The sequence below is a fragment of the Colletotrichum godetiae genome (assembly GCF_030913485.1).
Source record: "Colletotrichum godetiae strain CBS 193.32 chromosome Unknown BDP55scaffold_11, whole genome shotgun sequence".
In the NCBI taxonomy this organism is placed as follows: Eukaryota; Fungi; Ascomycota; class Sordariomycetes; order Glomerellales; family Glomerellaceae; genus Colletotrichum; species Colletotrichum godetiae.
Window position 1 is genome coordinate 736,136 of NW_026851259.1, and position 16,514 is coordinate 752,649.

Here is a 16,514-nt window from a genome sequence, read left to right on the forward strand (position 1 = left end):
TCACTTCGAATATCAGCCAACGTTTCGTGCTCGCCTAGCACTAGTCGAGCTGGCTGCTTCCCTGGCGCGTTAGTAGAGCGAGCAAGTCGCAGCAGACCAGACAGCCATGGAAGACACAAGCATGCAGACCCCTGGCGATGCCTTGTCCTATATAACTCCAATCGGTGAGTCGTTCGTCCTATTCTCTCCTCCAACCATCTGCCCCCGTGCAGCTTCTCTCAGCCGCCGTTGGCTCGTGGCATTTTATGGGGTAGCACCCTTGGTTGCTCTGGAAGTGGCTTAGTTGCCTTTTTCCTCGTGCATCTGCGTCGATCGATGTCAGTGTATCCCATTCCCAGTCACACAAACCTCTGACTTCAATCCTTCAAATTCGGATCAAGTTGGGGGTTGTCTGCACGCCATGGATGCGTAATCCCACGCTTACCAGCCGACTTTCCTCCAAAATTTGGCACGTACCCTCATCATACGTACATTAAACCCGAAGGCACGCGATTGGCTGTTGCTTCTGTCCCATTTCCCCCCTGCTCTGTGCTCCCGGCCTTCAAAGGCCTACGAGAGTTGTTCCCATTGTTTGATACTCACATACCGGAGACGACTTCATGACTAGAGGCCTGGGAGTTACGCCTAGCTAGCTACTACTTAATACTTTACACCATATGGCTGGCTAATACATACTTAGGATACTCTAATTCATCGCGCTGTGGTTATTGTGGCCGCCAAGGCAAGAGTCAGTCAAAACGTGAATGCCATCCCTCGTTTTCCATATCGTCTCGTATAAGCCGCACATGGGCTTGCGGAATAGTGACTTGCAGTCGGCTACTGTGGGAGTCCCTGATCTAATCCGTCACTAACTTGAGCCTCTGCTCGACAGGCTTCTCTTACTATGCCAAGTCCACATCTCTTACTCCTGAATACTATCAGACCCTGCTGGATCACTACTGGAGGCGCTCCGGGACGACCCTCTACCGGCCGGACCAACTCCACGCGTGCTGCGTCCACTACACCCTCCGCTTAGACTCCACTCAGTTCAAGCCCACCCGAGATCAACGGCAAACCATCAATCGGTTCAACAAGTATCTAACGGGCGATGCCTACATCAAGGAGGCAGCTCGTCTCCACCCTCGGTCACGCGAGCAGGCCAAGAAACGGGACTCTGAGTTCGACTTGACCGAGAGGGTCCACGAGGCGGAATACGACTCACTGCAGCTGCCTCCTGAGCCCGCCCATGTCTTTACCGTTACCCTAGAAGACGACGTCTTCACCGAGGAGAAGTACCAGGTGTATGAGAACTACCAGCGAGTCGTCCACGGGGAGGAGCCGACCGACATAACCCGCCGCGGCTTCCAACGCTTTCTGTGCGAGTCTCCGGTCCAGCGCAAGACAATCACGACGGCCGATGGCAAGGAGCAAAAGCTGGGCTCATTCCATCAGTGCTACCGTTTGGATGGTAAACTGGTAGCCATCGGCGTACTGGACCTGCTTCCCCATTGCGTTAGCGCCGTATACTTCCTTTATCACGAGTCCATTCACAAATTTGCACCGGGAAAACTGGGTGCCATTCGCGAGATTGCCCTAGCGCGGGAACATGGCTATCGCTACTGGTATCCCGGTTTCTATATCCATAGTTGTCCCAAAATGCGGTACAAAATGGACTACACGCCCCAGTATATACTGGACCCCGAGACGCTGGCTTGGGATCTCATGGACAAGAGAGTTACGGACCTCTTGGACAATAAGCCGTACCTGAGCTTATCGAAGGAGAAAGATGATGAACCGGCTGTCGAAGGAGACAAGAATACCTCAGATCAACCTACGGCTGGCCAAGAAGAGTCGACAGAAGACTCTAAGGACGACAATGACGATGATGATGATAGTTTCTTGTTCAACACGGGTATGCCAGGCATCATGTCACTTGACGAGATCCGCTCACTCGAGGAGATGGACCATATAAAGCTGCGTATAGACGGCTCTGGACTTCTTTTCGAGACCGGCGATCTGGTCGCGTGGGAACGTCAGGATATTGGAGTTAGCGGGTGCCTCAAGGCTGGCATTGCGGAGTTGGTGGCGGCATTGGGACCTGAGCTATTGGAGGATATGGTGGTGGACTTTTGGAATCCCCATCTGTGAAGGATGGTTCTGGCTTGACACTGCTGGTGGCCATGTACATCTCTACCAGTACTACAGCTAGTATCATAGTTGTGTGGAGCGAATGCAGGAATATGAAGCGTTGAAAGCCCAGTCTTGTGTGTCGTGATGATTGCTTCGTGAAACTCTGGCGTTCGCGATGTCTCGAGACTGTCCCGAAAAGGGTCAGTAATACTACAATCATGAGATTTTTCCAAAATCATAGTGAAACCCGGGCACATGCTGAGCCATGTAATCGAGTATCTACTCGTGAGAGGTCATCAACATCCGGGGAAGAAGGCATTCTCACCCACCTTCGACTTCCATGAAATTTCATCACAATTTCACCTTCACCACCTGCACCACTCCGAAACTGTCCATCTCGTTACCGGAACACCATATTATCTTACTTGTTTCCTCGTTCTTCGACAGGAAGTCATCATCAGGAACGTCGCCAGGATCAGGATTTTATCTCAACATGTACACGGGAGATGTAGCTCGTCCTGTAGCAGAATGGCAAATAAACTCTTTTATTGATTTCAAAGATGACAATATTCGGTAGTTGAACTTGATAGTATACATATCATTTATGGATACATGGATGTGGCTAGTGACTGACATCACTTGTAGCCGTCCTTGTCTAGATATGCTCAGTGATGCAACGCCTGTTATCAGGTCTGCGACTAGACTAGAACGGCTCATCATGTTGATTCATACAGATGTCATGGGATTACTCATCACTGAAGACCATGGAATATCGCTAGCCGCTACCCGACAAAGACGTAGCTGCGATATCTCAATGTGGGTGTTGAAGACATGAAGTCGCAAACACGTTGGCCCAGTAACATGAATTACCTAAGGCACGTTAGCTGCGCCCGTCGTACCTTCAGGAGCCTCAAACGGCCTTATCTTATCAGGGTCCGCAATCGCCCCCACCTGATACATGGGGAAAGAGCAATGACGAACTGCCCGCCTTTCCAACCCGCGTGCCCGCCCACCCTCGGAGCACTCACAGCGGTGCCCCCAGTCCATCCTCCGTCGCAGCGTTGCGCCTCGAAACCGAGCCGGTTCAGGCACGAGACCAACTCAACCCTCCATTCCTCCTCCGTCACCGATCACCGGTATCGCGTGCCCGACCGACCGACCGAACTACCTCCGAAACCTCGTGCACCGAATACCCACGGCTTACTTTCATTCGCCTTCCTGCTTTACGTTGCCATATACTACAACACACTCTTCGCAACGAAGTCGGCCCCCCTCCAACTTCCTCCCAACCAACGAGACAAAAACACCATTGCCGAATCGCATAATCCCATCGCATCCTCCTCCTCTTCTTCAAAATGGGCGGCAACACAAGCAAAGTCACCGCCCAGGACAAGTACGACACTCCCGATCCCACCGAATATCGCGCGCGCATGCGACGCTCGTAATGCGCAATGCGCGATGCGTCTTCACCCATCTATCCCACCACGGCCATGATGAAAACCAACACCCGCTAACCCTCGATGTTCTTCCTCCAGGGCAATCCTAGACATGAAGCTCCAACGCGACAAGCTCCACCAATACCAGCGCCGCATCACAGTCCTAACAGACAAGGAGACGGCCATCGCGAAGCAAATGCTCGCAAAGGGCGACAAGCCGCGCGCCCTCCTCGCCCTCCGCCGCAAGAAATACCAAGAATCCCTCTTACAAAAGACAGACGCCCAGCTCGAGCAGCTCGAGAAGCTCACGTCGTCGGTCGAGTTCGCCATGATCCAAAAGGACGTCGTCTTTGGTCTGCAGCAGGGCACTAAGGTGCTCAAGGAGATTCACTCTGAGATGGGCGGCATCGAGCACGTGGAGAAGCTCATGGGCGAGACGGCTGATGCCATCGCTTATCAAAGGGTACGGGGAATGGTCAAAATGTGCAGTCCAGTGTGTATGTTTGAAACTTTGGCTGACAGTACCTTTTTTACCCACGTTCTAGGAAGTTAGCGAGATGCTCGGCGGCCGTATATCCGTCCAAGACGAGGAAGAAGTTGAAGACGAGCTCGCCGCGCTCGAGGCCAGCGTCGCCGCCGAAGATGCTATCCGCAACCCGCCCAAGCCGCACAAGCTCCCCACGGTGCCCGACACGGAATTACCGGTCTCGCAGGGCGAGGAGGAAGAGCCCGAGGCGCAGCAGCCGATCCGGACGAGACAGCCCATGTTGGCTTCATGATGGGCTGTCTCTTTGGACGTTTGTTCCTTCCTGAAATTTCCCATTTATTCTTAGCACATCTTTCTTATCTTTACGTTCTTGATGATACAGGGGGGGTCCTTCAAGCGTGCGGGGGAATTTTCGTTGCATTTTCATGGAGTTTGAGGTGTGGCAGCATGTCTTTTGTTTTCCACATCTATAGTAGTTTTCTTCATCTCTGCGCGCGGCAATATGACACTAGACTGGGGGCGGGACGGTTCGACATGTTTGCTTTTTTGAATTCATTAACTACACCGTTGCATTGTTTCGGAATGTGCCGTTACTTGGCTCCTAGAATCAACTCTCAGGGGGTTCAATACAAATGAGCTGATGATCACATCGATATTGATTCAATTTCAGGATTCACAGTATGATGATGGCTAACTCGGCAAGTGGTATTTGTTGACGATAGCTATGCGGTGCTCCGGAAGGAGGATCTCTTGCAAACCTTGAGTTACAGACGTCTGCAACATCTTTGCATCTGTGGGATATTTTGAAATACGCACCCAACAAGACATGGTCTGTAAGCTACGCTAGCTATGTATATCACGGCTTCACAATAGTACAAAAGGCGCGATACGCTGCATAGGTGTTTCGTCTCACCCTTGTTGGACGTCGTCCTCTTTTCCTTTCAGAGTGAACATCGCTACCAGTGCCTCTGCGGCGTTGCCTCTGGGACTTTCTTCCTCTCCCTCCACGAATACAGGCGCAAGGTCTGCTTCAACGCTAGGCCGTAGAAACGGAGGCTCATTCAATCTCCCGCTGGTTAGAGGCGGCGTCTTGCCTGCAGGACGTATTAGTGAGTGAATACTAGCAAATCGGGAGGGAGCGGGAAAGGGGTACTTTAGTTGTGTAATGGTATATCAATACTATATTATTCTCCTTAAGCACTAACGCCAGTTTTACAGTTTCTATATATTACTTAGATTCTAGACTTAGAAGACACGGTACCGGTATAGTACCAAATTTAATTCCTAGCGGAGCTTTTATTTATATCACATATTAAGGGACTACCTAAACCATCTCAGTACTTTTACTACGGAGGGCATGGGAGGGTTAGTGAACATCCCAGCGACGTAGGACAGCCAAAAGCATGCCGTATACCAACCCGAATATCCCCCCCCCCTACAACCTACTTTCCCCTCTTAAATATACCCCCTCAACTCCATTCCAGTCACCAGTCAGGAGGCGGTTAATTGATTGATTGATTGGGTAGACTAGAGAGATGCTCTGGATAATTCAGGGGGCAATAAGATAAAGTGCTCCCGCTTCTGACAGCCAGTTGTACATTTTGGAACAGCCCGGGATAGAAAATCGTTGTTGACTATTCTTCGCATCATCATCATCGACGATGGCTTGGCTATTTGCTCGCTGTCTACCGCAGACTGGATGGGTATCCTCGGAATCATCAACAAAACCTCGACTGCCCTACCAAGCCCGTGCACGCGCAGGACACCCATGTGTTGTGACCAACGGAAATCCGAATTGGACTATTGTGAGTGTGACATTTTGAGATGGAGGATGATGCCTCGCAGTCGTGTCAGCATAATCACGAAGATATGTAACGGTGCTTTCCGTCGTGCAGTGAGTGCGATGTGATTCTTTAACATGTTCTCATTCGGATGGGTTTCCCATCTATAGTCCTCCACTAAACGCAGACGAGAGCAGTTTATGCTCATCATCTTGGGGTATCATATCTAACAACTCCTTCCATGCATCCTCCCCAAGCTGTCACTGATTGACTGGCCCTTCTGTTCCCTAACGAAGAAAATACTTATACCTCGCCCGTCCGTCCTTGGTGATTCTCAAAAACAATACCCCTCGTCGGCGGATGCTGGTAATTTATGAACGCCTCGCATATGCTGCCATACCGATCCTAACCACACATGATTGCATAATCATTCCGATTATGAACAGTGTTGGGAACATATTCCATGTCTAGTCGTGCTTACTCGAGCACGATTACGTTGTCATTTGAGCGTGGCCACTGGCGCGGTTGCGATGGCCTGTATCGGTCGGACCTAAACGGATCCTCAGGTCCGGGAGCTGGCACGGCGTGTCGATGAACGGGGACACCGTATGCTCCCTGCATCGAGTGATATTGCGAATGCTCATATGGCCTGTATGTGATTCGAGTTAGTTGGTAATTTTCGAGCGCTTTTCGCAGCTAACTTACGCTCCGCCATATACAGGCGACGGGACTCCGCGCTGAGCAAGGCCGTCATTTCGAACTGCCTCCATACGTTCATAAGTGTGCACCGGATAGGCTAGATCAGCCTGGTGCGGCCTCTCCACGCGCCTAACATAGATGGCCTGCCCTGAAGGTTCGGCTGGTCGATATGACTGCGGCTGTTGTGCAGTCCGATAGTCATCGGGACGAGAACGTCCATCAACACCATATGTAGAATGCCTGGGTTCGGCGACAGGGCGCTCTCTAAGCCTGAGAAAGCCCTCCTCTTCCAGTCCATTCCGCTGATTCATGTTGTTCTCCCTCAAGCGAATGAATCCTTCGTCCATTGGATTGAAAAGCTGAGTATCCGGGCCACGATCACGTCCGGGGCGATGGACAGCAAGGATCTCAACATCGGGGCCAAATCTGTCCCTAACACTCTCGCCTGTGCCAAGAACGACTGTACCTGGGTGAAAATTGTGATCCTCAATCATAATGGGATTGGCTCTCTCTCCTGGAACACTGCCTTGACGTCGTCTCAGATTGTCCTCTCGATGGATGATTCTATCAGCGTAAACCTGAGTTCGGGCAGGGCCATGATCTCGCATGGGCTGCTGATACACGAGTGGCCGAGCTGAATCCTGTAGCACATTGCGATGTGATAGTTCAAGCGGTTGAAAAACGTCCTGGCCATCACGCAAAGGTCTCGCATGGATTGGGTGACTTTGGTAGGAGGGAGGTTGATGGACGTAACGCTCCTCGCGTACCATTGGGCCACGGGGTGGGGAGTTCAGACGCGGGTACAGCTCATCACCTCTGCGGTCCGTGAATTCCATCATGCCACGGGGATAGCGTGATGGAGATCTCACACCGTCAGGGGATCTCGGCTCAATGGATGGGTGTAGGAAATCTTGCAGCTGGTTGCTCTCTCGAGCCCGGGCACCCGCGTGGTTTGAGGGACCGAGACTGGGAATGCCGCCAGCTCCATTTACCTTGGGTCTCCCATAGGCACTTTCCATGTGCTGCCTGGGCTCATGTGCGTTGTTGCGGGCCGGCGCAGGGGGTAACCTCATCTGCGAGCCCGCACGATTGATGTGCTCCATGGGAACTCTGTTCTCGATGAATACAACAGGCGGGCCCTGTTGATGCGCTCCGTGACTAACGGAGCTGCCTGCCTGGTTCGTGCGATCATCGGGCCCGCGCTGCCGCTGTCTGGCGTTATCCCAGGCAGCGTTTGCAGCAGCCTCATAACGACTGAAGTTACGCTCACGGTGTTTGGCGCGTCTGCGTGCTTTTTTGTAAGCCCTCTTGGACATCCCGGGCGTGGCAAGGAGCATTGGGGATCCTGGATGTGATGGTATCGCTGTCGCCAAGCGTTTGTCGCGGTTAGCGACGTTCTGGGCTACGGCCGGTTCCGATACTCTGCCAACGTTGTGGGACCTGGTGATGAGTACCTCCGACGAGTCGGAGTCGGGCTCCTCACCCGAGTCTTCATCGTCAGAATCGTCTGAAAGAACCACAACCTCGCGAAGGATTTCATCAAGCTGGTTGCGGCCATTTTCGTCATCGCCTCGCCACTTGACGAGGAAATCCAGACAAAGCTGCTCGGTAACTCGCCTGGCATTATGCCAAGTGGTCTCCCTAAGGAGCTGGTCATATCTGGTATGGTTATGTCGAATGTGTGCCAGGACGGCAAGCTGTACTCGCCGCGACAGAGACAGGTCCTGCTGGAGCCCTACGACTAGGTCGCCTTTGAATTTTGTTCCCTATAGCAATTTGTTAGCACCTACCGATCTCACCCATAAACTTCACGTCATCACAAACCTTTTGGAAGGCATGGTCGATAATCTGCTGCCGGTCGGTATTCGGAATCCGAGGGAATAATTCTCGCAGGGCGGCGTCCGCCTGCTTGTCGATGTCGTTCTGTTTTTCGGGAATCTTCTCGACCTGAGCGTCGCCTTGACCTATGAGTTCCGGCTCGTTGACACTGTCCATTCCTAGTTCCTCCAGAGCCCTATCCACGATATACTCGCGAATGTGGTGTCCGACACGATGAATCTGTTGACTCAAGTCCGTGGCGTTATTCTTGGCCATGGTCTGGATCACATGCGATCAGTAATGGTCTTCCACGGTTGTTGATTTTCGACACGTCTTACCACAATGTAGACCGAGGCCCCCGTCTCTCTCGAGATGTCCTTGCATCGTTCGGTCAGTTCAGGATTGCCAAGGGGGATATGCCTCATCCCGGGAGGCGGGGTTTTGTTTGTTGTAATCTGGCGCAGTGTTGGTTAGTCCGGTGGTCGTGGGGTCGGGTATCGAGGGAACCGCCTCGGCACGGCGTACCTGAAAGAGCAGAGGCTTCTTCTTGTCTTTGTTCTCGACGAACTCGAAATATGACTGGTGTTTGCTGTTGTTGACCACAGTAACTGGCTTCGCGGCGACGAGTCCTGGCGGCAGCGGTGCGCTGCGGTCAATGGCTTTATTGACCTTGCCAGCCTTGCGGTGGCGATCCTTGGCCCCGGTACCCGGGCCAGGGTGTGGTTTCTTCTCTCTCCCCATGTCTGATGATGCTCCTTTATTATCAGCTTACCATGGTGGTTCGAAGACCAAAGTGCTGTCTAAGGCTGCCCCTCAGGAAAGAAAGAAAAAGATGATGAGCAACGACAGTTAGTAAAAGGGATGACAATCTTTGTCTCGCACCAGAGCCAGCACGGAGACAGGGTGGTGTTCAAGTCAAGTACGTCAAGCCAGAAGGCGCGCGTCTGCAAAGTTGCACCTTCTTCCCGAAGGCGTCGACGTCAGCAAGTGGTACTTGCTGCGCGAAGGAAACGGTAAAAGCAGTGGTCACGCAAAGCGGTAGACAAGAAGGAAAGTTCAAGTTTCCAGGCGGCGGAAACTTGGAAATCTGCGACTCGTCCAAAGCAGTTGCGGCAGGAGCTCGTTGCACTCGAATAAGACGCGCGTGCGGTGGTGCTTGGATAAATGCGTGGGAGCATAAGGTCACAAGTCACGACGGAAACGCCAGGGCTGGTTGAGGCAAAGACGTTCCAGTTGAAGACGCAGACGCAGGAAGGCCCAAAACAGGTCGGGTCGCAACTCGGATTCCTGCTAAGTACTATCGGCACGTGATGATAGTGGCGGGGGGTTCCTGCACGGGCCCACCGATCTTCAGCTAGGTGTGTGAACTTAGGCATGCTTAATTGCCTACCTTGCCTAAAACCATATACCGAGATTAAGCGCCCGTACGAAGGAATCGTCAAGAGGCTGGGCAAGGGAGGTCCAAATGGGTAAACCGAGGTTGTTTCAATCGAAACTTTACGACAGAGGATGCGTCTAGGCCCTCACTTGCTTAAGACGCGCCGATGTTAAAGGCATGAACAATCATTATATCCCGGACATTGAACACGCTAAAGGTCACCAAACGAAGCATCGCATTCTTTTTCAATATCGTCATTTGATTGCAGTCGAATCCAAACTACAACTTGGTTCCTGTTCGTGCTTCCATTCCATTCTCCCCAAGTATGCTCGGTGATTTACATCAACCTCCGAGCTAAAACGCCATCGACCATTATGTGTGCGTTTGTTCAACTGCAACATTCACAGCTAGAAGAAAGTAGTTCATGCGAATCATCATTTCTTAGTTGTCGTCCAGAGAGTTGAGATGCTTCTTGGTGAATTCGAAGGCAGAGAAAAAGATGGCATTGACAACGCATGAGCGACCCATTGAAACCCCCAGTCCGCGATACATATTTCGTTTGAAGAATTCTATCTTCGGGGGCGGCTCAACCTGTTGCCCTTTTGAGTACAAGAGTGAGTTTCGCTGGTAAATACTCTTTGCCGAGTCGATGGGGTCTGCTAAAGGATTAGCGTCACTTGCCCGAGGTTTCTTACACAAGAAGCACCTACATATCATTGCCCAGGATACTATCCCGCACATGCCCCCAGAGATGACAACCGCAAACTTGTTAGTCGTTGGGTGGTCGCCACCAAACGTAGTTCCGAGCTGTTTCCCGCTCTCGTAGACCATGAAGTAAATGGCCGTTCCCAACGTATCTCGCACTGGAATGGTCAGCTGAGGGATTTGATGGGGTTATACGCCTGGGCAGACTTACACAAGTGCAAGTTGAAGCCAGTGTAAAGCCCCAGAGCACCCCTATGGCGAACAATGTTGCGCATGGTCTTGAAAGTGCCCTTATTCTGGTAGCTTGCTGCAACCTGGTGTCCATTGGTGGCGCGGCAATTTGCTTCCTTGAGCTTTTGCTGGTCTGACAACAAGACGGCCACCTGCGCGCTGAGCTTAGTTAGCTCAAAGGGGCAGGCGAGAAGCGTGATGCATGAGCCGGCGGTGGCGCCGGCAGCTCCAAAACAGGCAATGGAGTACATATTGGGATATGTGCCTTTTGTATTAACATGTTGCAACACGTCGAATCCCAAGGCGTTCTTGACCCAGCCGGAGTAGTTATGTTTGGCGCGTTGGTAAATCGAAAAGGACATGGTTCGGACGAGTGTGATACTAGCCATTGGGGCAAGGACGCCTAGTGAGGGGCAAAAGAAGGTTAGTTAACGGGATCATGACTTGGGGCGAGATGAGGGGTCGCGTGGGCAAGGGAGGTGGAGGAAGAGGGACAGAGGGACTCCTTACCCCGAAAGAAGCCTCTCAACTTCTCGGTGCGATATGTGTGCTTCACACAATCGAGGAAGCCTTCGTATCGGTAGGTCTGCATTCGTGTTTTCACGCTATCGAGGGGAAAAGCGAGGACAGTCGAGAACATGCTCGACGTGCTGGCGGCGATCTCGGTGCGGTAGCGCTTGACCAGCCTCTGCGGGCGCTCTTCTTGAGCTCGAGGCATGATCGCAGTCGGTTGGCGGGCCGGAACATGGTGTATTTGGTGATATTCGGCTTCTGTCGCTGGCATGCTTCTAGCAGTGGCGGTTTAGCAGCGCCTTCAGACGGTGATCTCGTGGGGAGAGATCAAGGTCTTCAGCGCGGTCGTGATACGGCCCTTTGCCAGTTGGGGTTTTGGTCCATCCAGACCGCGCAGCAGGTGGAGTTGTGGTTTGGACGAGCGACAAACGGGGTGACGGGGTCGTGAAGTATGGAGACAGCGAGAAGCAGAAGGGAAACAGAGACGATGTTGGTGATGACGAGTCGAGTGGTCAGAGATGTAGAACGAGCTGTCTCAAGGCAGTCTGGGGAATCGAGAGCTGAACCCCCGGGAATTGACGCTGTTGTGCCCGCTAACCATGAGAGATTTGCGGGTTAAGATGAAAGAGAGAAGAAGGGAAGAAGCGTCGAAAGTGTAGGCGTGAACTAACTAGTACTACGGATACTTCTGAGGTCCCTCGGATTGCGGGGTCGGCAGTGGGAATCTACGGCGTAGAAAGATACATCCGCATCACAGACTCTTGTATTCGTAGCGTCACCTCAGCTAAGTATCCGTAGTTCAAGGTACGAGTACGGCTACAACTGCAGCACCCAACCTTGCCTTTTCCCTGTCCTCATGGCAAGCTCAGTCCAGCACCTGGCCCCCCTCACCATCCCCTTCTTACCTCAACTCCAGTGACCGGGAGAGGTTCCGACTCTGCGCTGGTTGTATCAGGAGGTACCTTCAAAACGACGACCATTCCAGAGCTGCAGGACCAGGGCAGTTCGTGGTGCGGAAAGCTGCATCCTTTCCGCACCTGGGAGGCCCCCCTTCGGCCCCGCCCAGCGACCAGTCGTACCGCTACTGATTGGTATCTCCAGGACGCACCTCACTTCGCAGCAACAGATACCTACCGTGATACCTGTGCCTTAGTGTCTGGGTCCACTGAAACGGGACCAGGGCCCCGTTGGATCTCCAACGATTCAGCGCTTTTCATTTGTTCCTCCCGGTAGCGGCCGCTAACACCAATTAGCCCAGATTGGCCAGTTCTGCCATTTCAAGAATCCACCGTCACAAGCCAGAGACGCCTTTCCCAGTCTCCCTGGTGGGCTATCTCAAGTGTCACTGACTGTTTTCTCACCCGAGCTTTTGGGGATATCGTACTTGTCCAAACGGACAACTCGGTCGACCACCTTACGACAACAGCGGGTCGGTTTCACGGGGCGAGCCATATTGTTTCCGAATTGGGTATTTTTGGTTCTCACAAATAGATCCCCAAGGGAACCACTCTTTTTTTTTTATCTCCCCGTACCGGCAAAGGGCCGACCACCACCGCCCTGGCGGCCGAGACTCTTGGCTCCGACACGGGGGTGTACACGGGGGTTCGCCTCAACTCTCCCCTCTCAGCCCTCAGCTCAGTCCGTGAAGGTTGGGTACCTCATCTCTCGCTCACTTCCCAACCTTTGGGGCAGAACGCCCGCCATATGCGACAAACGTCATTGTCTCCGAGACGCAGCCATCGACGCATATGTCCCCATTCACCTTTCGACTGTTTCTCTCTGTTGAGTGACACTGCCTCAATGTCTCTGGCCTCATTCGGGGGAAATTTTGAAGCAAAGACCCGCAAGAGGCGAAGATAATGAGCTCAGAAACAGCAAGAGTCAACATATGAACGGGCGCCAGCAGCGCTTCGCCAGCAAATTATCGACCATGCAACCATCAACAGCTTGACGTCTGCTCCAACCCTCACGTAGCCAAACGTGCTAGCCAACCACAGGTGAGCCGTTTCACTTGCTGACCCCGCGCATCTGCAGATCGCCCACCTGGCAAAGGTCGCACCAGCGATCCTTTCTCTCCCCGACACCAGTTCCCCCCAATAGCTTACCCTCGGATATGAGAACACCTACTGCGTCGCGCTCTCTCGGGCTTATCGTGTTCCGTTCCGTCGTCCCGCCGTCGTCCTACCCTGGCACCACAATAAGCCTCGATGCGTGGTATCTGGGCTGATGATCCCGTCTAGGCATGCTGAGATTGGTCACCTACTCGGACCTTCAATGCCTGTATGTTCCAGTATGATACAAGAGCTTGAGAGCCTCAGGAATGAGTAAATCTGCTGCAAGCGTGACAGTGAAAACTCGGCTAAGAGTATTGTGACTTGCTCGAGACCATCACCTCAGTCGAATGCCCATCGACTTGTTCAGCATATTTACCGTCATGTCATAGTGATTATACGCTGTAGCCTTCATGTTGTTGGCCTCTTGGATGCTAAATGAGTCGACGTCAGCGACCATGTCTCTCATAATCAAACCGAACAGAAATCAACCAAAAGAAAAACTCACACGTCCTTGCTCCGAGATTCCGAGTCCTTGCGGTAGCTGACCTTCCACGTATCCATATGCTGCCTCTCATACGCCACGCGAACGAGGTTCTTGAGGACTTTGTGCTCAATACCGGCCTCTCTGCGAGCCGCCTGTATAAACCAAAGTGTCCTCTTGGACACTTCCGAGTCCCACACCGCGCTCTTGTCGCGGAACGACGCCCTCAGCTGGTCGCGGACGGTGTACCTGTGTGGCGGTGCGAATTGGACTGCCCGGAGGAGCTCACGGTAGAGATGTCTATAGGCATGGATAATGGGTGTTTTATCCATCTTGGCTTCGATTCGTGAGATTAGCTTTGCCTTGTAGAAAATTTATTTCGTTGGAAAGAACGTTTCAGAATTTATGCTGCCAGGACTCTGCAAAACCAATAATTAAGTAGTATGCTTGACGGCGAAGTAAGTGTTAACTACATGTAAAGGTGAAAGAAGACCCTGGCAAGAGGTCCTGGGAAGCTCAGTGACCATTTCAATTCAAGGAGGTGCACGGGCCACTTTCAAGATTTCCACCCCAGGCACTCAGATTCGACCTCAACTCCAAAAAATTCCATCGCCGACCTCACACCAGACCACCCCAACCCGCCCTCAATCCCACCCCCCCGGCCATCCACCATGGCGCCCCGACTACCCCCGAGCTGCCTCCAGCTCCTCCGATCGACGACGACAACGATATCAAACACCTGCTCCGCCGCCGCCAATGCCTCGGCCGTCATCGCCCCACGCCTTCAGCTCCTCCCTTTCACCGCGAAGCGCGGTGTAAAGTACGGCTGGTCGACGGCGCCCAAGCGCAGCAAGCCCACCCGTTTCAACCAGCCCACCGCGGGTCTCCCCGTTCTCACCACCGGTCCCGCCGCCGCCCTCGCTCGCCGCGAGAAGACGACGCCCCTCCGCACCGGCGTCCTCGCTGTCAAGAAGGGCATGACGGCCATCTACTACGGCAAGAAGCGCGTCCCCTGCACCGTCCTCCAGCTGGATCAGGTCCAGGTCGTCGCCAACAAGACCCGCCCGGACAACGGCTACTGGGCCGTCCAGGTCGGCGCGGGTTCCAAGGAGCCGCGCAACGTCGAGAGGCCGATGCTGGGCTACTACGAGGCCAAGGGCATCGCGCCCAAGCGCCACCTGGCCGAGTTCAAGGTCCGCACCAAGGAAGGGCTGCTTCCCGTCGGCGCCCAGCTGTTCCCCGATTGGTTCCAGACGGGCCAGTACGTCGACGTCCGCTCCAACAGCCGCGGCATGGGCTTCGCCGGTGGTATGAAGCGCCACGGCTTCGCGGGTCAGGAGGCGTCCCACGGTAACTCGCTCAACCACCGCACCATCGGTACCACCGGCCCCTCGCAGGGTTCCGGTTCCAGAGTCATGCCCGGAAAGAAGATGCCCGGACGGATGGGCAACGAGCGCGTCACGATGCAGAACCTGACGGTGCTCAAGGTGGACAACGAGCTGGGCGTCGTGCTCGTCAAGGGCGCTGTCGCGGGTCCCAAGAACTGCATCGTCAAGCTGCAGGACGCCGTCAAGAGGAAGGCGCCGGCGCTTCCTTACAGGCAGGATAAGTTGAAGGAGCTGTTGGAGGCCAACGTGGACGGCGAGGCGAGATTGCAGGAGGCCAGAGAGAGGCACTTGGAGCTGAAGAAGGAGAGGAAAGAGATCCCGGCACTTGTATAGATATCGTCCACCCCCATTTTTCCTCCGCTGTTGTTTACGAAAGTCTGTGTACTATACATGTTGTACATTTATCACCCCCATAAGAGAGGCGCATAGCTTTAGGGCCATTATCTCGCCCGACCCAATTTCAACCCAATGACTTGACTACCTCGGCCCCATGCGTGCTTTTGATGACGAGCCCCCAAAGAGTGCCTCTACGTGACCGTAGTGCTGCCATGTGCAACCATCCACCCCAAGCAAGTCTCCATCTCTCACTTGATATTCTGCCTGAACCCCCTCGTCTCCGCCGCCGACACCACAGCCTCAAGATCATCGTCACTCAGATCATCACCCGGAATCGACCCCTTGAACGGATCCGCCCCGTCAAGCAAATCAATCACCCTCCCGTCAGGCGTCTCCAAGCTCCACTCGGTCGTCTCAAATAACCCCTTGTGCGACGTCCGGTAGCTGGCAAACTTCATGACGGCCTCATTGCGCGACCCCTTTACGCTGAAGCTGATGTCGATGCGCCCGTGGAGCTGGTTCATCTCGCCGGCGATCCAGGGGATCTGGTGCTTGAACTGCACCTCGTCGCCGAGGTACTCGCGGGCTTTCGGGGAGGTACGGAGCGCGTAGAGGGTCGAGGCGATGACGGGGGAGGAGGACTTTTGGTAGTTGAAGATCGCGATGCTGCTGAGGGCGATGGCGGCGGCGAAGAGGGGGAGGGTGCGGGACCAGCGGAAGGTGATTTGGTTAAGGTCTGTTTGTGTAGAATTGGAAGTCAGTAGATAGACGGCAACGGGGGTGAGAGAGGGAGAGGGAGACGGGGAGCGTACCTGGGAGTTCTCGGTCGGCGCGCCGCTCCATCAGCGGTCCTGACCCGGGCTTCGGCGCCGCGGTCGCCCATCTCCTTTGAGCCTGCGCTCTGAGCTGCTGCGGCTGCTGGCGTTGCCTCGCGGCGGCGCTGCGCAGCGAGGAGGCGAACCTCCTGGTGACTGTTTTTGAGAACATGCTCGAAAATTAAAGCCTCGTGGTATCCAGGCGCCCTTCGATTTGAATTCGGGCTACCGCGTCTGTGGAGTGTGGTCGGTTTGGATTTCGTGATGCCGGAGCTTTGGGTCT

The 16,514-nt window shown here is 53.7% G+C and overlaps 8 protein-coding genes across 8 annotated transcripts; 3 read left to right on the forward strand and 5 right to left on the reverse strand.

Moving 5' to 3' along the window:
• Positions 1–106: 106 nt before the first annotated feature.
• BDP55DRAFT_692258 (arginine-tRNA-protein transferase) lies at positions 107–2,127 on the forward strand (the record flags this gene model as incomplete). Its single annotated transcript, XM_060577089.1, has 2 exons — positions 107–164; positions 872–2,127. 2 exons carry the CDS (start codon positions 107–109, stop codon positions 2,125–2,127), a joined length of 1,314 nt encoding a protein of 437 aa, XP_060432308.1.
• A 407-nt stretch (positions 2,128–2,534) lies between these two features.
• Positions 2,535–2,957, reverse strand: BDP55DRAFT_656507 (uncharacterized protein; the record flags this gene model as incomplete). Its single annotated transcript, XM_060574377.1, has 1 exon — positions 2,535–2,957. A coding segment is annotated over exon 1 (232 nt), but the record flags the coding sequence as incomplete, so codon positions are not given.
• Positions 2,958–3,122: 165 nt separating this feature from the next.
• Positions 3,123–4,680, forward strand: BDP55DRAFT_656509 (Snf7 family protein). Its single transcript, XM_060574378.1, has 3 exons — positions 3,123–3,502; positions 3,645–4,008; positions 4,091–4,680. The coding sequence occupies exons 1-3, from the start codon at positions 3,465–3,467 to the stop codon at positions 4,322–4,324; spliced, it is 636 nt and encodes a 211-aa protein (XP_060432310.1). The 5' UTR covers positions 3,123–3,464; the 3' UTR covers positions 4,325–4,680.
• A 1,610-nt stretch (positions 4,681–6,290) lies between these two features.
• BDP55DRAFT_692260 (uncharacterized protein) lies at positions 6,291–9,071 on the reverse strand (the record flags this gene model as incomplete). Its single annotated transcript, XM_060577090.1, has 5 exons — positions 6,291–6,462; positions 6,519–8,278; positions 8,337–8,609; positions 8,669–8,785; positions 8,856–9,071. 5 exons carry the CDS (start codon positions 9,069–9,071, stop codon positions 6,291–6,293), a joined length of 2,538 nt encoding a protein of 845 aa, XP_060432311.1.
• A 1,078-nt stretch (positions 9,072–10,149) lies between these two features.
• Positions 10,150–11,362, reverse strand: BDP55DRAFT_547650 (mitochondrial carrier domain-containing protein; the record flags this gene model as incomplete). Its single annotated transcript, XM_060568762.1, has 4 exons — positions 10,150–10,364; positions 10,419–10,571; positions 10,625–11,047; positions 11,155–11,362. 4 exons carry the CDS (start codon positions 11,360–11,362, stop codon positions 10,150–10,152), a joined length of 999 nt encoding a protein of 332 aa, XP_060432312.1.
• A 1,892-nt stretch (positions 11,363–13,254) lies between these two features.
• Positions 13,255–14,250, reverse strand: BDP55DRAFT_50249 (uncharacterized protein). The gene is made up of 3 exons (XM_060567646.1): positions 13,717–14,250; positions 13,421–13,642; positions 13,255–13,338 (listed from the first exon to the last, which is right to left on the reverse strand). The coding sequence occupies exons 1-2, from the start codon at positions 14,022–14,024 to the stop codon at positions 13,546–13,548; spliced, it is 405 nt and encodes a 134-aa protein (XP_060432313.1). The 5' UTR covers positions 14,025–14,250; the 3' UTR covers positions 13,255–13,338; positions 13,421–13,545.
• A 1-nt stretch (position 14,251) lies between these two features.
• On the forward strand, positions 14,252–15,539 carry BDP55DRAFT_50235 (50S ribosomal protein L3). The gene has a single exon (XM_060567645.1). It carries the CDS (start codon positions 14,364–14,366, stop codon positions 15,411–15,413), a length of 1,050 nt encoding a protein of 349 aa, XP_060432314.1. The 5' UTR covers positions 14,252–14,363; the 3' UTR covers positions 15,414–15,539.
• Positions 15,540–15,664: 125 nt separating this feature from the next.
• Positions 15,665–16,403, reverse strand: BDP55DRAFT_547692 (cytochrome oxidase complex assembly protein 1-domain-containing protein; the record flags this gene model as incomplete). Its single annotated transcript, XM_060568768.1, has 2 exons — positions 15,665–16,152; positions 16,229–16,403. 2 exons carry the CDS (start codon positions 16,401–16,403, stop codon positions 15,665–15,667), a joined length of 663 nt encoding a protein of 220 aa, XP_060432315.1.
• Between the last annotated feature and the right edge of the window lie 111 nt (positions 16,404–16,514).